Genomic DNA, 25579 nt, shown 5'->3' with positions numbered 1-25579 from the left:
GTAGTTAGGAACTGCTGGTAATGTTCAAGGTGAAGAGGTCATTTTGAGATTTTCTGTTCCTATATAAGTCACCCCAAATTATTTAAACTACACCGCACAACCCCCCCCCCCCCCCACCACCTATATACCCCCACCAACACCTCCTTCCACGGCCCCGCACCCCCTCCCCCCTCAACTTACCCCCCACCTACCCCTACCCCCTCCCTAAGTCTAGCTAACCCCACCTACCTACCCCTCCCCCCCCCCAACTACCCCTACCCCCAAACTATCCCCTCCCTTCACCTAACTACCCCCTCCCCCCAACTACCCCAGCACTACCCACCTCCACAACCTATCTACCCACCAACCCCACCTAGCTCCCCGCACCTAAAAAATTGGCGGCATTTCTCAAACACTAATGTGGTTTGTTGGGCTACTTTTGTTTTTTTCTTTTGTCTATTTTGATGTTTTGATTTCGGTAAGGTTAGGTTAGAGATTATAATGCACGACAATTCGATTCTTTTCCGGTATACTACCGGCTATGTTTTTTCGTGCAAATTTTTTGCTTGACCGTTTTGACTTTTCGAGTGACTTTTACGCCCTTGACTTTTTGAGTTCCGCGTGATCTAAAATTCTCTCTAAATCACAGTTTCAAGCAGCTGAACTCAATTGTTTACAATTTAATACTAAAAGTCAAAGGAAAAGTGCGCCGAAACTGGTGCCATTTTTCACTTTAAATCTGGGTCTTTCCCATTATAGCCCCCATGAAAATAGTGGTTATGTTAACCTCTAATGTGGTTATTTGAAGCCCACTATTGAAATTTAGGCTCCCCTTCCCTCCCTCTCCCCCCCCTCGACTGAAGCAGGCTGTAATTGATTAGAGCTCCCACTAGTCGTTTCGAGAGCAATTCTTCCGACGTTTGGTCGGTTATGTTTTTGATTGTCCTTCATCAACTTTCCCTTTCCTTGGTTTTTCTTTTGAACCGATTGTTTTCTGTCAGGCGAATTTTATCAGACCCTTTTTCAATTTTTGTCAGTTAATGTTATCATAAATTTCCCTGTTATTGTTTCAAGAATTTTTGGTTTAATCAATTAGGTTAATTTGACATATAACTTTCGCACATATCACACTTAGGTATATACGTGCATCAGGTCAGTGAGGGTGGTCGGTTTTATACTTCGAGTCGTTTCCGGAATTCTTCCGGCTGTTTTTTAAGATCTCTTCAGACATTTCCATGATTTTTAAAGTCAAGTTGAAGTGGTGATTTTGATCACGCCAAAACAGGAAGTTGAGTAAAAAAAAGCGAGCGGTTTTTGCGAGTGTTTTTTTTCCAATTCTTTAGTGGAGTTAGAAAACGGTATATGAACAGTTTTTGAGAGCTAATTTTTCACGTTTTTAATTTTTATCGGTATTTATTAACAAATGATTTTCAAAGAAGTTTCCCGGTCCTTCAGGTTTTAGTATTTTGTTCTTGTCAATGAAAAATGTATTTTTTACTTCGTTAAATAAATTGTTTCACCTTAACTCACTGCCGCTTTTTCGACATTTTGCATGAAATTCTCTTCTCTAGTTTCCGTCTTCGCTCATTCTGATCAAAGTGCTTTTAAACAGCAGTTGCTCAGCAATGCAGTCTAAAATAATCAGCGTTAGTATCGAAACACGAAATCAAAAATATAAAGGGGATATACCCTTGAAGCCCAATTTTAGATGCCTTTTAAACTTATTTCTTCTAAGTCTCAGTCACAATCTCTGGCGTTTTTTGGTATTGTTATCTAGCTGTATCCTCTCTTGAGTTAACAGGAGTGTGTCTCTACGAAATCCAATCAGATTAACGCGCACTTAAAAATATTTATTAAACATTTTTTTAAATTTTCTTTCCTTTCAATCTAACCTGGGTCAATTTATATCAATGGCGGCTATTTTCCAGCAATCTGCCGAGTACTCTTTTAGGACTCGAAGAGAAGTACTGATATTCTACAGTTTTCTATACAATCCAATCCATTTACGACTCGAAGAAGAGTATTAAAGAAGTGTCCTTTTTAAATAAGTTGTATTTGCGTGACTTTTGAGGCAGGAAATTAAACGCGTGAAAAATTTGAGAGTGCTCAACAGAATTGAAGAAGAGTGGAGTGAAATTATTGGTTTGTCGTTTATACCTCACCTGAAGAGTGCTCTTGAGCAGCGCAGTGAAAGCATTGTTGAAAGTTATGTGAATTTTTAGTTGCACCCTCGGCAAGCATTCATGCGAAGTGCTTTTTTAGTAGCCTCGTAGTGACTGCGAGACTTTTATTGGTATCATCTTGTTAATAGCCGCTGTCAGCCTTAGGAAAAAAATTCTGTCAATTTCTCTTCTTTTCTCTTTTTCTGTTTCAATCCCGAAGTGCGTCACCGGCGGCTGTTTCCCGGCAATTTGCCGGCTTTTTTGTGACTCCAAAAGGAGTATTAGTTTTTTGAGGTTTTTACCCCCCGAAGATTTTAAGTTTTTACGACTTGAAGAGAAGTATTAGAGTCGTTTTTCAATGAACTTGGAGTGGTTTTTGAGGAAGGTGATGAAACGCGTGAGGCGATTTGGAGTGGTTTAAGTTCAACGAAATTGGAGCGTGGGGCATAAAGAGAGTGGACTTTTGTTCATACTTGTTTTTGACAATGCGGAAACTTTGAAAAAGATCGAAGCCTTCAAATGTTATTTGCTTAATAGCCGCCCTCATCTTCTCAGCCGGCTATTTTAGCGCTCCTATTTTTTTACTTCGTCGAATAAAAAAATGTTTCGCTTTAACTCATTTTGCCGCTTTTTCAACTTTTTGCATGATATCTTTTTAATAGCCGCCCTCATCTTCTCAGCCGGCTATTATTGCGCTCGTATTTTTTTTTACTTCGTCAAACTTTTTTTCGCTTTACCATTTTGCCGCTTTTTCGACATTTTGCGTGAAATCTTTTTGACTTCTCTAGGCTAGTTTCTCTCTTCTCTCATTCTGCTAAAAGTGAATTTGAACATCAGTTGCTAAGCAAAGCAATTCAAAATGAACAGAGTCGGTATAAAAAATTGAAGTCAGAAATAGAAACGGGATAAACCCATAAAGCCCAATTTTAGATGCCCGCTATTTGAACGTCGTTCCTATAAGTCTTAGTTACCACCTCTAATGCTTATTGGTGTTGATAGTGGCCCCTGTAGCCTCTCATTAAGAAACAGAAGTATGTTCAACTACGATATGCCATCAAAATAAATCGGACTTAAAAAATATTTTTGTACAAAAATCTCTTCTTTTTCAATATATTCTATTCGTTCAATCCAGATCATGCTCATTGGAATCAACGGCGGCTATTTTCCGGCAATCTGCCGGGTATGTTTGACTTCTCTAGGCTAGTTTCTCTCTTCTCTCATTCTGCTAAAAGTGATTTCGAACATCAGTTGCTCAGCAAAGCACTTCAAAATGAACAGAGTCAGTATAAAAAATTGAAGTCAGAAGGAGAAACGGGATAAACCCATAAAGCCCAATTTTAGATGCCCGCTACTTGAACGTCGTTCCTATAAGTCTTAGTTACCATCTCTAATGCTTATTGGTATTAATAGTAGCCCCTGTAGCTTCTCTCTAAGAAACAGAAATACGTTATATTCAACTACGAAATGCCATCAAAATAAATCTGACCTAAAAAATGTTTTTGTACAAAAATCTTTTTTTTTTCCAATGTCTTCTATTCTTTCAATCCCAATCATGCTTATTGGAATCAACGGCGGCTATTTTCCGGCAATCTGCCCGGTATGTGATTAACGTGCGGCTTTTTCAATCAGGTTTTTTTCTTTAAGTGTATTTTTGGTTTACTGGTTTATATAGGCCTTTAATAATAATTTAGAGTAATCAGATATTTTTAAATATTTTTGTAATTAGTCGTAGTTTTATGGAATCTTTGATGTTTTTCGGCAATTTTGGACAAATTTTTGATCTCTTTTAGCAATTTTTGTTTTATTGCATTCATTAGGAATTGAAGGAAACCTATTGCTCACACCATTTTTCACTTAATAAATGATCAGTTTTTTGGTGCTTAACATGTTATTGCTTAGAAAAATGACTGAAGGTTGATTAATCTTGTTAATAGCCGCCCTCATCTTCTCAGCCGGCTATTTTATCGCTCCTATTTTTTTTACATCGTCAAACTTTTTTTTCGCTTTACCCTTTCAGTTGCTCAGCAATGCAGTCTAAAATAATCAGCGTTAGTATCGAAACACGAAATCAAAAATATAAAGGGGATATACCCATGAAGCCCAATTTTAGATGCCTTTTAAACTTATTTCTTCTAAGTCTCAGTCACAATCTCTGGCGTTTTTTGGTATTGTTATCTAGCTGTATCCTCTCATGAGTTAACAGGAGTGTGTCTCTACGAAATCCAATCAGATTAACGCGCACTTAAAAATATTTATTAAACATTTTTTTAAATGTTCTTTCCTTTCAATCTAACCTGGGTCAATTCATATCAATGGCGGCTATTTTCCAGCAATCTGCCGAGTACTCTTTTAGGACTCGAAGAGAAGTACTGATATTCTACAGTTTTCTATACAATCCAATCCATTTACGACTCGAAGAAGAGTATTAAAGAAGTGTCCTTTTTAAATAAGTTGTATTTGCGTGACTTTTGAGGCAGGAAATTAAACGCGTGAAAAATTTGAGAGTGCTCAACAGAATTGAAGAAGAGTGGAGTGAAATTATTGGTTTGTCGTTTATACCTCACCTGAAGAGTGCTCTTGAGCAGCGCAGTGAAAGCATTGTTGAAAGTTATGTGAATTTTTAGTTGCACCCTCGGCAAGCATTCATGCGAAGTGCTTTTTTAGTAGCCTCGTAGTGACTGCGAGACTTTTATTGGTATCATCTTGTTAATAGCCGCCGTCAGCCTTAGGAAAAAAATTCTGTCAATTTCTCTTCTTTTCTCTTTTTCTGTTTCAATCCCGAAGTGCGTCACCGGCGGCTATTTCCCGGCAATTTGCCGGCTTTTTTGTGACTCCAAAAGGAGTGTTAGTTTTTTGAGGTTTTTATCCCCCGAAGATTTTAAGTTTTTACGACTTGAAGAGAAGTATTAGAGTCGTTTTTCAATGAACTTGGAGTGGTTTTTGAGGAAGGTGATGAAACGCGTGAGGCGATTTGGAGTGGTTTGAGTTCAACGAAATTGGAGCGTGGGGCATAAAGAGAGTGGACTTTTGTTCATACTTGTTTTTGACAATGCGGAAACTTTGAAAAAGATCGAAGCCTTCAAATGTTATTTGCTTAATAGCCGCCCTCATCTTCTCAGCCGGCTATTTTAGCGCTCCTATTTTTTTTTTACTTCGTCAAACTTTTTTTCGCTTTACCATTTTGCCGCTTTTTCGACATTTTGCGTGAAATCTTTTTGACTTCTCTAGGCTAGTTTCTCTCTTCTCTCATTCTGCTAAAAGTGAATTTGAACATCAGTTGCTAAGCAAAGCAATTCAAAATGAACAAAGTCGGTAAAAAAAATTGAAGTCAGAAATAGAAACGGGATAAACCCATAAAGCCCAATTTTAGATGCCCGCTATTTGAACGTCGTTCCTATAAGTCTTAGTTACCACCTCTAATGCTTAATGGTGTTGATAGTGGCCCCTGTAGCCTCTCATTAAGAAACAGAAGTATGTTCAACTACGATATGCCATCAAAATAAATCGGACTTAAAAAATATTTTTGTACAAAAATCTCTTCTTTTTCAATATATTCTATTCGTTCAATCCAGATCATGCTCATTGGAATCAACGGCGGCTATTTTCCGGCAATCTGCCGGGTATGTTTGACTTCTCTAGGCTAGTTTCTCTCTTCTCTCATTCTGCTAAAAGTGATTTCCAACATCAGTTGCTCAGCAAAGCACTTCAAAATGAACAGAGTCAGTATAAAAAATTGAAGTCAGAAAGAGAAACGGGATAAACCCATAAAGCCCAATTTTAGATGCCCGCTACTTGAACGTCGTTCCTATAAGTCTTAGTTACCATCTCTAATGCTTATTGGTATTAATAGTAGCCCCTGTAGCTTCTCTCTAAGAAACAGAAATACGTTATGTTCAACTACGAAATGCCATCAAAATAAATCTGACCTAAAAAATGTTTTTGTACAAAAATCTTTTTTTTCCCAATATCTTCTATTCTTTCAATCCCAATCATGCTTATTGGAATCAACGGCGGCTATTTTCCGGCAATCTGCCCTGTATGTGATTAACGTGCGGCTTTTTCAATCAGGTTTTTTTCTTTAAGTGTATTTTTGGTTTACTGGTTTATATAGGCCTTTAATAATAAATTAGAGTAATCAGATATTTTTAAATATTTTTGTAATTAGTCGTAGTTTTATGGAATCTTTGATGTTTTTCGGCAATTTTGGACAAATTTTTGATCTCTTTTAGCAATTTTTGTTTTATTGCATTCATTAGGAATTGAAGGAAACCTATTGCTCACACCATTTTTCACTTAATAAATGATCAGTTTTTTGGTGCTTAACATGTTATTGCTTAGAAAAATGACTGAAGGTTGATTAATCTTGTTAATAGCCGCCCTCATCTTCTCAGCCGGCTATTTTATCGCTCCTATTTTTTTTACATCGTCAAACTTTTTTTTCGCTTTACCCATTTTGCCGCTTTTTCGATATTTTGCGTGAAATCTTTTTGACTTCTCTAGGCTAGTTTCCTTCTTCTGTCATTCTGCTCACAGTTCGTTTAAACAGCAGCTGCTCAGCAAAGCAATTCAAAATGAAGAGAGTCTGTATAAAAAAATCAAAGTCAGAAGTAGAAACGGGATAAACCCATAAAGCCCAATTTTAGATGAGCTATTTGAACGTCGTTCCTATAAGTCTTAGTTACCATCTCTAATGCTTATTGGTATTGATAGTAGCCCCTGTAGCCCCTCTCTAAGAAACAGAAGTACGTTATGTTCAACTACGAAATGCCTTCAAAATAAATTGGACTTAAAAAATTTTTTTGTACAAAAATCTTTTTTTTCCAATATCTTCTATTCTTTCAATCCCAATCATGCTTATTGGAATTAACGGCGGCTATTTTCCGGCAATCTGCCAGGTATGTTATTAACGTGCGGCTTTTTCAATCAGGTTTTTTCTCTAAGTGTATTTTTGGTTCACTGGTTTATATAGGCCTTTAATAATAATTTAAGAATAATCAGATATTTTTAAATATTTTTGTAATTAATCGTGGTTTTATGGAATCTTTGATGTTTTTCGGCTATTTTGGACAAATTTTTGAGCTCTCTTAGTGATTTTTTGTTTTATTGCATTCATTAGGAATTGAAGGAAACCTATTGCTCACACCATTTTTCACTAAACGAATGATCAGTTTTTTGACAGAAGGTTGATTAATCTTGTTAATAGCCGCCCTCATTTTCTCAGCCGGCTATTACAGTGCTCCTATTTTTTTTACTTTGTCAAACTTTTTGACAGAAGGTTGATTAATCTTGTTAATAGCCGCCCTCATTTTCTCAGCCGGCTATTATAGTGCTCCTATTTTTTTTTTACTTTGTCCCGCTTTTTTTCCGCTTTACCCATTTTGCCGCTTTTTCGACATTTTGCGTGAAATCTTTTTGACTTCTCTAGGCTAGTTTCACTCTTCTGTCATTCTGCTCACAGTTCATTAAACAGCAGCTGCTCAGCAAAGCAATTCAAAATGAAGAGAGTCGGTATTAAAAAATCAAAGTCAGAAATAGAAACGTGATAAACCCATAAAGCCCATTTTTAGATTCCCGGTTCTTGATATTTGTTTTCATAAGTTTTAGTTACTATTTATGATGCTTATTGGTATTGATACTAGACCCTGTGGCCTCTCACTGAGAGACAGGAATATGTTCATTTACGAAATGACATCAAAATAAATCGCACTTAAAAATGTTTTTCATACAAAAATCAATTTTTGTTGATATTTTCTTTTCTTTCAATCCCAATAGAGTTATGGGAATCAACGGCGGCTATTTTCCGGCAATCTGCCGGGTACGTTAACTATTTAGAAAAAATGGAGAAGATTGGGAGCCGGACAAGGCTTGACCATTGCTCTGTGAGAAGATCAATGTTTTTTGTACTAATGTTTGTTTTTGACATAATGTTTTTGTTTTTTTGGTTGCTGTTGTAGTTACAAGTTAATTTGAGATGGTTGTTTCTGGACAGAGACGACTCATGGCGTTCTTAGTTTTTGCGACTCCGAGGAGTATTTGTAGAGCGTTTTCTTAGAGCGAAGAAGTTGCTCGAGAGCGCACAAAAAAGAATAGTTTTCTGTTCACGTCGCATCTTTGAGGGAGAAAGGGCGAGAAAAATAGGCGTAAATAGAATTGTTTTTTTAACAACATGTGGTATTTTCAAAGCATTTGTTTTTGTTTGAACTTCAATTATTTCATTGACAGATGTTGGTCTCAAATATCTAAAATAGTAATGGTGTTTGGGGCAGAAAAATGTAAGTTTGCTCAAGTTTCAAGAAAGTACTCAGTGTTTAAAGTTATTAAGGTATTATTCAACTAAAAATACTGGACAAGCATTTGATGCAATCGAACTGAAGACATATTCGGAAATGTTTGGCGTGTCTATTAAATTTTAGTCAAGATAAATGAACTGTTGATCAATTTAAAGGCCTAGTTGGATTTACATCGGTAATTAAGTTTATGTGCAGCAGAGAGTTTTGAAATTGTAAAAAAGGTGATGTATTTGAAATCCTGCAAACTGGACTGTTAGCAACTGCAAAAGCCTAAATTTCAAAATTTAAAATTCTAAGCAATGATGTGCTTATTTGTGGTCCGTTATTTATAACACCAATAAATTTTTCAGGCACTAAGTAAGTTGTAACATACTTGCTTTTTTGACCATTTACACTAGAATTGCAATTATCTGCTGTCAGCCTCTCAACAGCTATTATATAGTAACCAAATAATTCGGGTTGTATTTGGTGCGCTGTCTTGTTTACGACTCAAAGAGTATTGGTGGAGCGTTTATTTTTTTTGATCGGTAATTTTGAGTTTTCAAAACATGAAATGAGATGGTGAAAATTACGTATCTAGATCAAATCGCTGAAGAACAGGGAGGAAAGAACGGCTTTCTGTTACCATCGAATATTTGAGAGAGTGAGAAAAGTAGGTGTAAAATCAGTTTCGCTAAGCGAGCAATTTTAATCACGTGCTGAATTTTCAAGGCTTTTTTGGCCATAGGAAGCAAATAATACATTTTAGAATTCAATTTTGCGCTAATATTACCATCTTGACAGGTTCGAAGCTTTTTATCGGTTTCTAATCGTATCCATGGCATATCGGGAGTTCTTTTGTTAAAATTAATTGTTCCAGTTGTATTTGCCGCCTCTCAATTTAATTAATTTGAATTTGAGATGTTTTTGTTAAAGATAATTTAGTATTTTGGACAAGCATTTGGTGCAATCGAACTGAAGACATATTCAGAAATGTTTGGCGTGTCTATTAAATTTTAGTCAAGATAAATGAACTGTTTATCAATTTAAAGGCCTAGTTGGATTTACATCGGTAATTAATTTTATGTGCAGCAGAGAGTTTTGAAATTGTAAAAAAGGTGATGTATTTGAAATCCTGCAAACTGGACTGTTAGCAACTGCAAAAGCCTAAATTTCAAAATTTAAAATTCTAAGCAATGATGTGCTTATTTGTGGTCCGTTGTTTATAACACCAATAAATTTTTCAGGCACTAAGTAAGTTGTAACATACTTGCTTTTTTGACCATTTACACTAGAATTGCAATTATCTGCTGTCAGCCTCTCAACAGCTATTATATAGTCGCTCACCTTTTTTTACTATCCAATTAATTCGGGTTGTATTTGGTGCGCTGTCTTGTTTACGACTCAAAGAGTATTGGTGGAGCGTTTATTTTTTTGATCGGTAATTTTGAGTTTTCAAAACATGAAATGAGATGGTGAAAATTACGTATCTAGATCAAATCGCTGAAGAACAGGGAGGAAAGAACGGCTTTCTGTTACCATCGAATATTTGAGAGAGTGAGAAAAGTAGGTGTAAAATCAGTTTCGCTAAGCGAGCAATTTTAATCACGTGCTGATTTTCCAAGGCTTTTTTGGCCATAGGAAGCAAATAATACATTTTAGGATTCAATTTTGAGCTAATATTACCATCTTGACAGGTTCCAAGCTTTTTATCGGTTTCTAATCGTATCCATGGCATATCGGGAGTTCTTTTGTTAAAATTAATTGTTCCAGTTGTATTTGCCGCCTCTCAATTTAATTAATTTGAATTTGAGATGTTTTTGTTAAAGATAATTTAGTATTTAGGACAATTTTCCTCTTCTGCTTATTTATTCTGATTTTGTGCTTCTCGCTCTGGTTTTTCCTGTTGAAACTATAATAGCTATTCTATGTGTATTCTTCCCAAAAGGTGCCACTCAAGCTTTTACAAAGCACTTTTCACTGTAATAATAAATAATAATTCATTTTTCTAATTTTGCTCTTGTGCAATATGTTGGAATGGTAAATGCGCGAGCAGAATAAAGTAATCATTTTCAAATTAATGGCTCGGAAATAGCATTTATCATTTGTGGATAATTTCGTTTGAGAATTTTGTTGAGAATATTTTTATTGTCCTTCATTTCCTTTCCCTTTCTTTGTTTCTCTCTAAATAAAATATTGTTGTTGACGTTCTTCTTCCGACTTTTTTTCGACATTTTACGTCATTTCCTTTCACTTCATTCGGTTTTCTCTTTATGTATTGTTGGATTTTCTATTAAATAATAGCCGCCGTCAGCCTCAAACGTCTATTATTTAAGCGCTCTCCTTTTTTTTAAATTCGCTTTACCTTTTGATCACGTTTTTCGTTTTACATATGTCACGATTTTCACGTTTGAATTCTGACTTACTTCACTCACTGTTTCAACTGAATCGATTTTAAATTCTTTCACGAATTTAATTACGCAATGTGGTGAATGCAAAGGTGGAAGTCAAAAGATAAAAATCAAAAGAGACGAGATAAACCGATAAAACCCGCTCATTAAGTCATTGAGAGTTAGGTTATTAAAGTTCATTAGAGTGTTTGCTAGCTGATATCGGTATTAAGCTTATTAGCTTTCAGTTTAGAAGCTGAATTAAGTATAGTGTTAGAATCTAACCGAAACTTCACGTCAAATTAGAACACTTGTTGACACTGAAAAAAAAACAGAAAAAAAATTCAGTCAATTTGTCTTTTTTTGTCTTTTTTCTGTTTCAATCTCGATATGCATCAAGCGCGTCAACGGCGGCTATTTTCCAGCAATCTGTCGGTTATGTTTGTTTTTGATTTAAGAAATAAAGAGTAAACGTTTCTCAAGGTCTTTTGCCTATAGTTGTTTTCGAGTTTCAACTTTAAGAGAAATTTATATCAGATGCTCTATCAGTTTTTGTTGTCTGATAATTTTCCTTTGTTAATTTTTCTGTTAGTTTTTGCAATGTTCCGTATAAATGAGCAGGAGTTTCATTATGTTAGTTAAATTGGGAAGTTTTCTACTTAGAATGGATTCCGGTAATGTTCTTTTAGACATCTAACTTTTTTGACTTATTGACGACAATGAGAAGTAAATTAGCTGAAATAAATTGTTTCAAGTGGCGTGAAAAATTGGTTTTGGATTTCGAAAGCAATTTTTTTCACGTACCTCAATTTGAATTCCTTTTTTCTGTTTTATCTCCCGATTCTCTGAACTATTGGTGTCAGAAACTTTTAATTTAGATTCGATTATACAATGGTTCAATTTTTGTGTTAATTGAATGAAAATCAATGATTTATATGACTAAGACCCACTGTTAAAAAATATCAGTGATCTTTTTTGGAGTTTTGCCTGTTTCTTCTATGTTTTCCTATTTCTAAATCTCATTAATGAATTCTCAGTGGCACATTAAAGAGACATAACAGAAGATATATAATAGAATCACGTGATATTGAAAGGGTATAACTAATTGAAACAAAATGTTTCAAAAATATATGTTGTATATTCTGGCCCATTTTTGTTTCTTTTTTGTTTTTATCATTTAGGCACATAAATGGCAATTCTCATCGTTCACTTAGGCATAAATGAATCTAAATAATGATTTGGGTTAACAATTCTGAAGACGCGTAGTGTGTGTGTATTTCGGAAAAAGATTTCTTTTGTTAATTGTGCTTTGTTAACTATCATAGTTTGACTTTGCTGGAAAATGTTCATTTTCAAGTCATTAGTTTATTCAATTTTCCGGATATTCACCTATCACCATGCCGCTAGCAACCAACCCCCCCCCCCCCCGCCCTCGACCACCACCAAGCCCCCTACCATCCACTACGTCTCCCAACCTTTCCCTAAGCCTACTTATCCTACAAACCCGGCGTCCACCTAAGGTGGGCTTCCACCATCCCCAATCCAAAGCTCCCACACGCGATGACCCAAAGTACAACCTATCTACACCCCTAAACTAAAAGTTATATCTTCATTTATAAAGAGTTTATAAAGGAATTAATTTTTCTGTTAATTCTTTTTATTGATTTCTTGATTTGGATATGGTTAGTTTTGGGATTATATTGCACAACGCTGGGATTATTTTCCGCTTTTCTACTGTCGGTTTTTTAGCTAGAGCAAGTTAGTTCATGACTTGAACTTTGAATCGTTTGTATTCGAACCATGACTTCTATTATTTGAACATTGGACTTTAACGGTAGCCTAGTTTCTAGTATATAGTAATTAGGATTTACTGGTGTTATTCAAGGTCGATAGGTCATACTACAAAGTTTTCTTGCCATAACAGTCCGTCCTCCCTCTTCAAGCAACAGCCTACCCGTCAACTTATTCCACCGAGTTTGTTCATGACTTGAACCTGTCTGCATTCGAACACTAGCTTCTGTTTAAGAACGTTGACTTATGTTTTCGAACATTGGACTTTAACTTAGTTACTTATATATAGTAATAAGGAACGGTGAAGGTCGAAAGGTTACTTTGAGAAGTTTAACTTAACCATAACAGTCCCACTCCCTATTGGAACTAAAGACGCCCACACCTACCTACCTACCTACACACAATAACCCCCCTCCCCTCCCATCTACACAATCTACCCCACACCTACCTACATATCTACCTCCTCAACCTACCTACTCCACCACCTGACCGTTTTGACTTCTGGTCGTGATCTTAATTTCTCTCATTCGCAATTTTAAGATATTGAATTCAAGTGGTAGTAGTTTCATAGCAAAAGTTAATGGCAAAATGTGCAGAAATTGGTGTCATTTTGTTCAATTTATATCATCATAATGGTATATAATAACCTCTGATGACATCATTTGAAGCCCCTTGCTGAATTTGAAGCCCCCACTGATGCAGGCTTCAATAGATCGGAGCTTCCACTAGTCGCTCGGGCGAAATTCTTCCGACGTTAGTGGGTTATGTTTTTACTTGCGTTTCAGTGAGCTGTTGTTTGAATGAGGAGTGTTTCGTGTTCATATCGGATGGGTTGGAGCACCATTGTCAGACAGAAGTCGTCTTCATCCTAAGAAGACAGTCGCCTGACGAGACTATACCAACATCTGCATTCGATCTCTTCTCACACATCTACAGAATGGCCTTGCTTGGTAAGCTTTGTCGTCATGATTTTTGAGAAGCAGTTGAGAATTTGTATGCATCTGAATATGTTGCAGTTTGGTGCGTTGAATCATTGCAAGAAACGATTATGCGTATTTAGCTTTGCTTTGATTACTGCAAAGCAGGAAGCTGAGCCTAGCTATATCACTTGTACGGTTGGTCTCAATGACTTCTTTTGATGACTTCTGCCATTCTCCAGCTGAAGTGCGTGATGTTTTTGTGTTTGGAATCTGTATGGGTTTTTTCTGTGCTAAATTTTTTGAGCATACATGAAAACTCACTCCAAAAATGTCTGTGCGCTCACTTTTTAAATCTTAATTAAATGGGAACGCTTATTGATTTCATCAGAGCTCGCCCAGGCTATATATTTCAAATCTATATTACTTGAGCGACATTAGTGCTTGAAGTTTGATTTGGAAATAAGGATATAATTTTATATCAGAATCTCATTTTTTAATCGAACTTTTTCATCGTTGGCCTTGGTGGTCTGACTTGACTAGGGGGTTGCGACTTCGGCATTCTGCGATTTATTTCTTTTGATGCTGACTTCTGCATTCATTGATCAAGTAAAAACATTCACTAAATGAAGGTCAATAGAGTTCACCTGAACAGAGTCTTAAACTTCATATTCTCAGCCAGCTATTATTGCGGTTTTTTTTGCAATCCAAAGAATTTGGATTGTGTTGATCTGATCACCTTTCCAGACTTTTGAAGTTGATTTGGAGTTCTAAGGGGCCTTTAGGAGTCATTGAAGCGCTTGTTGTGGCGAAGTTGCTGGAAATGTCTAAAATGAAGGTGAAGCTGTCTATTTCAGAAGTTGAGCCCAGAATGATGCAAGGTTCCTCCGTTTTTTTAAATCAAATTTCGTATTTTTTCATGGAAATGCTTTTTGACTGAGGTCCATAGTAGTTTTAATGGGTTCAATGCTATAAGAAATATAAGTATGTTAATGTTTTGCTGTATTTCTATTGTTTATGACGACTTAAAAGCAATTAATATTTGCTAGTTTTTCAAGTTTGAAAAATGTGTCTTTTCCAAGCTTAAAGCTGGATTAATAATGAGAATGTTTAGCAGCAAAATCGGCTTTGAGTATGCTGAGATCCAACTGTTAGCAATTTCGTACATTTTTTTGTCAATTGCTCAGTAAAGAAATCTAAAATTAGGAAATTCAATATCGAATAACGAAAGCAAAAATAGAGCAATAGAAAACACAATTTTATATGCCCGATTCTATTTAGTCTTAGTTGTCAGGAATCAACGGAGGCTATTTTCCGGTAATATAACTTAATCCAAATCTAACTGGTAGAATTTTAGAAATTAACAGGTGGTTAATTTAAATGTTCCCTTATTCAATTCTTGATTGTTTAAATTCCGAAGGAGGTCAAGGAGATCGTGTGTTTTTTTTCCATCAATCAGCCGGCTATATTTTGAAGTGTGGATGATATTGTTTAATAGGTGCCGTCAGCGCCTCAATGGCGATTACTTAGGTGGTCTCCGTTTTTAAATTCGTTTTACGTTTCGATCACGTTTTTCGTTCATGATTATCATAATTCATGACTTTCACGTTTGATTTCTGCCTTACTCACTCACTATTTAAACTGCAAGGATTGTAGAACTAGTTTAAAAAATTACGCGAATACGTTAAAGGTCAACAAGTCAAAAAATTTGATAAAAAAGGGTCAATTATTAAGAGAAAGCCCCTCCCCTAAAAGGGTAGTCGGTCAACTCGGGGGCAGCAAGTCAACTCCTGTGTGTATTTATAAAATCTGACAGTAATCAAAAATTGAAGTATCAGATGCAAAAGATAAAGAAAATAAAGCATCAGAATTATAAACAAAATCGATATGGTAAATAGCAATTAAAGTATGTGTAGTGATTTTGAATCAAGATTAGAAAAAATATAAAGCATTTAGCACGACAGCCTCCCTTCCTCTACAATGGTTCCTATCGACGCTTCTAATGCAAGGCGCCGGCGCATGGAGCGCGCGCCACGGAGGCAGAGTATGGAGCTACGCAAAAGAGCGAAAATTAATTTTGTCCTTATGTACGTGATCACGTCCGAATATGAATCTTCTTTCTTATCGCTGATCCTGTAAGCCAATCCCTGTATGGCTTTTGATGATGGAGGACCAGCTCCTCCTGTATACGAGAAGATTAACGGACGGAAGGTGGCTTTCTCGACTTCGATTATCCTTTGTTCGTATTTCTGCTCCTTGATGTACTCGTGATATTTATAGGAATCCGGTATGCTTCGTTGGCAAAACTTCACATACGGAATAAACACTTTCACATCAAAGAACATTCTGCTGAAATGTGAATCGAAGAAACCATTAGCTTTGATATCTATTCGAGCTTTGTCATCAATAGTGGTTGTTCTTTTTGTGAAGGTTTCCCCTTGCAAAGACTGAAGACACGGCTCTACTTCGATATCATCGCAGACTTCATTGAGCAGGTTGGCAAGAGTCACGGATTTCATTGCGTCTTATGTGCGTATAGCCATCTCTTGGACAATAAAGAGCATGAGCTACATTAAAGTTTTCTCCACATGCGCATCTTGATGGCAATTTTACGGGATCCCATCCATATCGAAGAGCAATTCCATCTAAACTCTCCCTTGGTTAAATCAAAATGATATCTTTTCAATTGAAGGGCGTTTAGCCAGCATGATGCTCATTTTTGTATAGCCAAATCTAGAGAATATGCGTCTTTATTATTAATAAGATCTTTGATTGCAAAATTTTTCGCTCGAGCTTGTTCCTGTTTTTCTTCCGATTTTCTGAAGGATTTTTTCCTGATGAAACTCTGCATCTATAGCGTTATGATTCTGTAACGGCTCACAAATCCGAATAGATCTTTCATATTCGTTTGCCCTGTCTTCAGGAAGAAGAATGCTTAGGCCACCCTCTTTAAGCGGAAGAGAGAAAACCTTCCAGTATCTGTCATTGTAAGAGGGATTATACAACAATGGAGGTATAAGATTTTTATCAATTATTTTTTCGGCTTCCCTCAGCAGACTGTCCGCGTTTGGAGTAGTCCTAGCAATAAAAGTCAATTTGTATTGCAATCCGTTATAAACGATTTGTGCACAATCTGAGGGGACACCTTACTATGTTTAGCAAGCTTCTCAAGCATGTTAGAGTAGTTCACTGACTTTTCTTTCAGAAAATCGTTACAGCTTTCATCAGAACCAATAACTGAACCCAGAAATAGATGACCTTTAATAACATCAACATCTAATCCCGAAAAAACTTTGTTGGCCTTCTGAACAAACTCAGGTTTTGTAATGAGATGACATTTGATCACATTATAACCGAATGCACCGCCATGTTCATAGAGCTTATCTAGCGCGATTCGCAGTGATTCAAGGCTACCGGCCACATAACCGTCATCTGCGTACCATTTATGAGTCAAATTTTGATCTTCGAGCATGTCGATGAGAGGAAGTGTAGCAACTCCGTACATTGCCATGGCTATTGGATCACCTTGTGTTGTTCCTTCTTGAGACTTGATTGCTCTTTTATTGAGCAGGTTGGCAAGAGTCACGGATTTCTTTGCGTCTTATGTGCGTATAGCCATCTCTTGGACAATAAAGAGCATGAGCTACATTAAAGTTTTCTCCACATGCGCATCTTGATGGCAATTTTACGGGATCCCATCCATATCGAAGAGCAATTCCATCTAAACTCTCCCTTGGTTAAATCAAAATGATATCTTTTCAATGGAAGGGCGTTTAGCCAGCATGATGCTCATTTTTGTATAGCCAAATCTAGAGAATATGCGTCTTTATTATTAATAAGATCTTTGATTGCAAAATTTTTCGCTCGAGCTTGTTCCTGTTTTTCTTCCGATTTTCTGAAGGATTTTTTCCTGATGAAACTCTGCATCTATAGCGTTATGATTCTGTAACGGCTCACAAATCCGAATAGATCTTTCATATTCGTTTGCCCTGTCTTCAGGAAGAAGAATGCTTAGGCCACCCTCTTTAAGCGGAAGAGAGAAAACCTTCCAGTATCTCATTGTAAGAGGGATTATACAACAATGGAGGTATAAGATTTTTATCAATTATTTTTTCGGCTTCCCTCAGCAGACTGTCCGCGTTTGGAGTAGTCCTAGCAATAAAAGTCAATTTGTATTGCAATCCGTTATAAACGATTTGTGCACAATCTGAGGGGACACCTTACTATGTTTAGCGAGCTTCTCAAGCATGTTAGAGTAGTTCACTGACTTTTCTTTCAGAAAATCGTTACAGCTTTCATCAGAACCAATAACTGAACCCAGAAATAGATGACCTTCAATAACATCAACATCTAATCCCGAAAAAACTTTGTTGGCCTTCTGAACAAACTCAGGTTTTGTAATGAGATGACATTTGATCACATTATAACCGAATGCACCGCCATGTTCATAGAGCTTATCTAGCGCGATTCGCAGTGATTCTAGGCTACCGGCCACATAACCGTCATCTGCGTACCATTTATGAGTCAAATTTTGATCTTCGAGCATGTCGATGAGAGGAAGTGTAGTAACTCCGTACATTGCCATGGCTATTGGATCACCTTGTGTTGTTCCTTCTTGAGACTTGATTGCTCTTTTATCAATGAAAATATCTGATGGGGTCTTATACGATTTCTGGTTGCTGTATAAATTGAGGGACAAAACTTTCTGATGTTTTTAAGAGATGTTTTTTTATTCAAGCTATTAAACGCGTTCCTGGCATCATTGAGTAGGATCCCTTCAGAACGATCTTCAAGAAAGCGCCGCCGGAGTGTATGGATAGCATGTTCGATGGCACTCTTTTGACCAGGGCACATCTGTACGTTCCCCCAAGTAATTGGAGATTTCGTTTAACGCACTTCACTGTACTCCTACCTGTAATTCGTCTTAAGACCCCGTCAATGTCAATTGGTCGAACCCCAGGGCATTTATCTAGTGCAATCAGACGACAACCGTTATATTCGGTGGCAATTCTGATTGAAAGTTTGGACACTGTTTTGCAAAAATCGATCGAGGAGGATTTGTATGATGTCAGAAGTGGTCTCCATTTGCATGTATCAAGACCAGATGGGCCATGGCTGGCTGCCATTCGTTTTCATTGCGGCTCGTTTTATTTCAGAGCCATAAGTTTTTTCAAAAATAGAAGGATGGAACGGCAAATCCCGATTTTTCAAGTCGGTTGCTACGTACTTAAGATCAGCTTTCTGACTACATTGATGCTTTTCTTGTAGAAGATCGGGTACGGTGCAGTTTTTTTTCTTTTGATAGCCACTTTATCAGATGTTGATAGCACACCGCCCTTTGCATCGTCTGAAAGACATCGTGAAGCATTCCTTATCTTACCAGACTCCATTTGTTTATCAAAGGTGTTAAATTCATCCACTTCTCGTTTTCCATTTAATCTCCTTGACCTCAGCAAAAAGGTTGAATTTGCACCTGATCCACAGATCGAGCCTTCTAGACAGAGTTTTTGTTATTGAAGCATCATTTCCACTTTTGGATCTTGCGAGAAGTAAATGCGGCATTATCATTGTGCAAATCATAGCGCATTCAGTCAGGCTCATCTTCAAGCGTCCTGGTTAGAATGATGTTCATAACATCTGCAATTTTGAAGCCTACTTTATTTTTGCTAATGGTAAAGAAGTTTGGTTTCCAGTGAACTATTTCATTGTAAAATTTCCGTAGTGTTTCTATTTGTTCTTCTTGAAAATTTTTCCAAAAGTCGCTTGGTTACGGGGGTGTCTCAATTGAGGGTTTTGGGCCATGTTTAGCTGTTTCTTGAGGGTCAATTTTCGCAGGTTCACTGCAGTGTTTGCAAATGAAGTTTGGATGGTGATCGTTTTTAGCATTTGATATGTATATATGTACCGCAACCGTAGCACCAAACTCCAACTCCTCGGAGGTGAATAGAACACTTAGAGCAATGGGTTTGAGTATCTGACTTTGTCAGAGGGAGGCTGTTCACCGAGTGTAGATTATTGATAAAGATGAATATAACTATGCATAAAAGTCTTTGCAAAAGGATATTACCCTACAGGGTAAACAAATTGTTACCATAGAAAGAGAAATGAATTCCGTCTCGACAGAAATCTGACTTGCTGAAGAAAAAATATGGTGAAATGATCAAAGGAACTGTATAAAATTGAAAAAATCGATGCAGAGCCAAGTTCATGAAATATATTTTCCTGTTAACAAGTTCATTATTTGAAGTGGCAATTATTTTAGGTGACACGACAATAAGTGGTTGGAGTTTATAACATATGATATCCAACAGAACTTGGTAGCATTCAATGAAGTGAGAGCATGAGTAGTGGTGATCATTGAATCCTGCGACAATGCATACTGATCTCAAATTGAGGGGACGATACTGGTTGACTGCATTGGAGAGGTCGATTAGGTTAGCTCCGCGATATGAGTGGATGGTTGCTCCGACTGCGCTGTCTTCAATATTTTTTGTCCTGGATGTGCCAATTAGTAAATCTTGTGCATTCCAGTGCAGGAGCTGTGCAGCAAATTGTCTCATCACCTGCAAAAATATGAAGCAGTATCGTCTGATTTATTTATGTACAATCAGCTTCAAATCACGCGCAAACACAGGAGCACACTCACAGACACACAGCATATATATATATATATATATATATATATATGTATATATATATATATATATATATATATATATATATATATATATATATCACATACACTACATAAATATATTCGAAATAAGCATGTGTAGGTGTGTGGGAACAGTACAACCTGGTGGTTAGATGTCGTTTCCTCCCGGTTTGGCCACAGACCCCCGAGAACACACAAATCCCGGGGATCCTAGACCCGAGACCACCAACAGCACACAGGACCACTGGGAGGGCAAACTTGACGAGCCTGTTTCTAAAATCCCTTAAGGACGCTCCAGCTCACAGGCAAATCATGATCATAGCGGATCTAATAATAAGTTTATCACAACAATTAGGCAACAATTATAACAACAAAAGTGTGATCAAAAGAATTAGGATAAACCAATAAAAGGCGGGCACTAAGACTAATTGTTTGAGGACTGATGGCATTAGGTTATCAAAGTTCCTTAGAGTATACTGCTAGTTGGTTTTTGTTTTCAGCCTATTGTCCCCCAATTTAGTTGCTGAATCCCCATTTTTATTGATTTTAATGAAACTGCGGACAAAGTTAGAATGCTTTTTGACAATTAGCGAAATATTAGGCTTTCGTGAATTTTTCGTGTATTGAGATATCAAAGTTACTAATTGAATTCCTAATTTGTTGGTATGACGCTTATAGTCCTCGCTTTTAGAGGCTGAATTCGCCATATTTAACAAATCTTAAGAAACTTGCGCAGAAAATTAGGAAATCAGAACTCTTCTTGACACTTTGTTAGCCTGTCCTCATTTTTAGTAGCCGCCAAGCGATAGCGGCTATTATTGGGGACATCGTGGTTTTTTTTAATTCGTCTTATCCATCGATGATTCATACGACCTGACTTCTTGGAAGTGTCTTTTTCAATGACTTCAGTGACTTCTACTGCTCTGCAGCTAAAATTTGTGTAGGTGACGTCATTTCTGCTTTTAGGTAAATTGCGTGACTTACCTCACTCATAAAAATGACTTCTGAACTCACTTATGGAACTTTAATTTTTATGAACATCTACTAGTTAATAGTGTGCATCTAAGTAGTGCCAAACTTATATGCCCTAATTGTTGATTTTTTGTCTCGAGTTTTTGATTTCGAATATCAATTTTGAAAGAGTTCTTTAAGGGTTTTTCCTTTTAGACCGTATGTGTCATAAAATTGACAGTCCGAATATAACCCAAAAAGTCTAGTGGTCTATTAAAGGACTGTTGGTCGATCTTATTCCTTTAGTTGTTTCAATTCATGGAAGGCCACAAGCGTCTATCGCGGCTAGTTTGCGGCAATCTGGCGGCTATGTTTTGTTCTATTTTTTCTAATTCTTTCAATCCCAACATAACTCAGTAGAGTAAACGGGCTATTTTCTGGCAATTTTCCGGCTATTTTTAAAAAGGTTTTTCATATTTTTGGAATCTTGCAGTTGGTCTATAGGAAAAAAACACGTTTTGATTGCAGATGTTGATCGTTCAATGTTCGTAATACCTCGCTTATCTGAAATATCTGGGTTCCAGTTAGCAGCCTTTAGAAAAATTTTCTGACTAATGAGACAAGAAATTTTCGTTTTTACTTTAAGTATATGATATCTAGATTTCCTGGCATTTCAATAGCCTAATAAATTATAAGCATGAGTGGGTAACATAAATTGCTTTCGTGAATGGAAGCTATATTTCAGGAATCACCTATAAGAGCTTGGATTGTATGTCTCTGGAGTTCCTGCCTGACTTTTTGGGTCAGCAGAAGGAGCCTAATAGCAGCTCAAATGACAGCTTCGAGGACGATGATCTCTCGCCTAACCCTATAAGCAGTGTTCTTTTCTTTACCCAAACGTGCCAATGCGACCAAAGATTGCCCCTGCCCCCGGACAGGGAGTCCAGGTCTCCTCTTCTGTTTGCCATGCTCCTTCACAAGTGGGAAGCTTCTTGGGCAAAGGTTTATCCCTTGCGGGTTCTACTAAGGATTGGCCATGCGTTCAAACGTAAGTCAAAGTAAAGTCATTAAAATTGAGTATGGTCAAAAACTTCGAATGGAAAATTTCACAAATAGTCGCCCTCATCTTCGAAGCCGGCTATTATAACGGGCAATTTTTTTAAAAAAAATCAGAATTTGTTGTGTTGGGTCGCTGTCGTTTTACGACTCGGAGAGGAGTATTGGGTTGTAACTGCAATTTTGTAAAAGTGTGTGTCATGCAAAATTTTTGTTTGACCGTTTTTGAGCTTTCGTTTTAGAATATTCTGACTTTTTCACGCATTATTGAGTGATCTAAGTTGCTTTCGTTTTGAAATCAAGGTTGTTGCTTATATAAAAACTATTGTGAGCGGAAGAGTCAAAGCCATTGTAGCTTACAGGTTAAGATGTCTGACTTACATCCAGGAGGTCCGGAGATCGAAGATCTGCTCGGTCAGTTTTTGCACCCATAAAACTTCTCGAAGCTACGCCCCGTATAAATTAAATTGCATCGCCTGTCGTTCGAGAGCAATTCCTCCGAAGTAAGTCGCTTTATGTTCTCGAGGTTTCTTTCACCGGAAGTACAGGCAACGTTTTGACCCAAATCGAAATTTAATTAAATTGTCATGTGAAGTAATTTTTTCTGAACAAGAGGTTTTCATTTATTTCTTTGTTAATAGCCGCACAGCGATAGCTGGGGCTATTATTACGCTTCTCTTGGTTTTTTACAATTCAAAGAATTTGAATTGTATTGGGGCGTTGTCTTTTTTTAAGATCTGTTCACATATTTTCATGATTTTTGAAGTCAAATTGGAGTAGTGATTTTGGTCACGCCGAAACAGGAAATGGAGCGAAAAAGCGAGTGGTTTTGCGGCGTGAATTTTTTTTCGCTCTAATTTTAAAATAGAGTGAGAAAACGGTGTTTGAATAAAAATTCGCTTTCTCGCTATTGGTTTTTTATAGCTGCGAAGCTGTAAGCTGAGCGAAGCTATATTGCGGTGCTCTTGGTTTTTTTTGTTTCGTCGTCTGACGCTCTTTTTTCGTTTTACATTTGTTCACACAGCAAAGCTGAAAGTCAAATTTTCTGGATGACTTCTTCCTATCACTAGCGGCATTTGCGCGCGTGACGTCATTTCTCATTCGCTTTAGCATAAGTTTTTTGGTTAACTGCGTGATTAGATTTTGATCATACGTGACTTACCTCACTCAATAAAATGACTTTTGCACTTTAAAACTTAAGTTTAATTTGAATTTGTTTAAGGCCAAAGGAACTCATTTGTGCAGTAAAGGTCCCTAATAAGAGGCTTCTGAGGAATGAATTTTAATAAGCTTTTTTAATTTATCGCTGAATGTTTTTTTCTTAGTTTTTTTGAGCGGCGTTTTTTTTCAATTTAGATCTGTATCTGTTTCTATATCTATTATATGGCACGCAGGTATATTCTTTCGCGGCTATTCCGGCAATCTGCCGGCTATGTTTGTTCACATTAGGCAATTTCGTTTTGATTTTTTTCTGTTTTTTTCGATTTTTTGGTTCGGATTTTTTTCTAAATGGTTTTCACAATCCATTCATAGTCCGTTCGAGGTCTAGTTTTCTGTTTAGTCAATGAAAGTTCTTTGAATTGTACGTCAGTACTTGTGCTGCTATGTTTTTGATGCTTGACTTACCTCACACTCAAAAATGACTTCCTCACTTTGAAATTGACTTTTATTTAATTTAATTAAAAGAGATAAGGTCAAATGGGTGGGTGTCACTCTAAATGAAGGTTATTAGAGAGCAGCTAATAGAGGCAGCAAAGACTTATACAGATTTTTAATCAAAATATATATCAGCCTTAAATGGAAAGACGAATTTTTTTGGTCCGTCTTTTTTACTGTGTTTTTTGAGACTGCAGGTCGACGAAGCTATTGCGGCTATTTTCTGGCAATCTGCCAGTTATGTTTTTTAATAGCCTCCCTCTTGTTTTTAGCCGGCTATTATAGGGCTCCTAAGTGATCCAAGCCAAAGATTTATATTGCATTGGTGTACTTCCTTTTTAATTGATATCGCACCAAGTTTGAAGCAATTATTATTTGCTCTCGAAGAGAAACAATTATGGTAAAAGTGTGTGTCTTTGCCTGGCATTTTTTTGACTTTTCGAGTGACTCTTACGCCCTTGACTTTCTGGGTTTTGCTTGATCTAAAGTTCTCACTCATTGGCGATTTCGAACAGCTGAATTCAATTGGAGGCAATGTAATACTAAAAGTCAATTGATGAGGTTATTTGAAGCACCTTAGTGAATTTCTTAGTTGAATTCGGGCTACACTCTCCCCGCACTGAAGCAGGCTGCAATTGATTAGAGCTCCCACTACTCGTTTGAGAGCAATTCTTCAGACGTTAGCCAGTTATGTTTGTAAACGTGTTGGTCTTTATGCAAAATTTTCGCTTGACCGATTTGATTTTTCGAGCGGCTTAAAATTAGAGCACTATTTAACTATTAACTGAGGGTATTAATTTGATTACCTTTATTAGAAACAGATGACATTTGCCATTAACAAAACTATGTGATAAAAGAACAGAATTGCAAAGAAATACGAAAAGACATGAAAAATTACTATTATTTTATGTTATCAATTATCTTCAAAGTAATAAAAAGCTTTAGTTGCGCGTTCAGGTTTTCATGCAAATGCAAGTGATTTTTTGGTCGAATTTGGCAACACCCCTCCCCCTCTGAAGCAGGCTCCAATTGATTAGAGCTCGCACTAGCCGTTAGAGTGCAATGCTTCCGACGTAAGTCAGTTTTGTTTGTAAACGTGTTGGCTTTTTTTCATGTAAAATTTTCGCTTGACGGATTTGAATTTTCCAGCGGCTTAAAATCAAAGAACACTTTAGCTATTAACTGAGAGTATTAATTTGATTCGCTTATGCTTTATTAGCAACTGATGAAGCTTTAGCTGTTGGTTCAGGGTTTCATGCAAATCCAAATACGTAAAATTAGAGTACATGTGTAAAATTTTAATTGCGCTCTTAGAAAAATTTTAAATCAGAAGTCAAATTGCAGGACGTGGAAAAGCTCGAAAATCGAAAATTTGTGGAAACATCAAATTCTCCATCTACTTTAAAGCTGGTTCGAAAAAAGTCACGATTCATTCCCAATTGTCAATTCACTTTGCTTACTATTTCAGCGTAACTGAAATAACCACTCGATTTTGACTTCTTGTCGACATTTAAAGATCATGAACGTGTCAACAGATCTTAAAAAACATAGCCGAAGACTCCCGAATCGACTCGAAGTTAAAATCTTTTACGTTCCAACTGAATGTTACTAAATAAATACTTTTTCTGATTTTTACTGGGCTTTGTTGCTAATCAAGTTTTAAAGAAAAAGAGAAAAAATAAAACAGAAAAACAGAATGTGATAAATTTTTCAGGAAATTCTTCAAGTCGCGACTCCGAACCCCGAGAAAATT

General features: G+C 36.7%; 1 protein-coding gene across 1 annotated transcript in view; it reads left to right on the top strand.

Moving 5' to 3' along the window:
* Window positions 1–25579, top strand: part of LOC142340423 (uncharacterized) — a 464952-nt gene that overhangs the window by 421203 nt on the left and 18170 nt on the right. Inside the window, exons 17-18 of the mRNA XM_075390999.1 lie at window positions 13377–13541; window positions 21860–22162. Of these exons, the coding sequence (XP_075247114.1) occupies window positions 13377–13541; window positions 21860–22162 (468 nt within the window). The remainder of the gene's footprint in view (window positions 1–13376; window positions 13542–21859; window positions 22163–25579) is intronic.

Source organism: Convolutriloba macropyga, chromosome 5 (genome assembly GCF_964194025.1).
Source record: "Convolutriloba macropyga chromosome 5, txConMacr16.3, whole genome shotgun sequence".
Classification (NCBI taxonomy): Eukaryota; Metazoa; Xenacoelomorpha; order Acoela; family Convolutidae; genus Convolutriloba; species Convolutriloba macropyga.
This window is presented reverse-complemented; position numbering and strand designations above follow the sequence as displayed.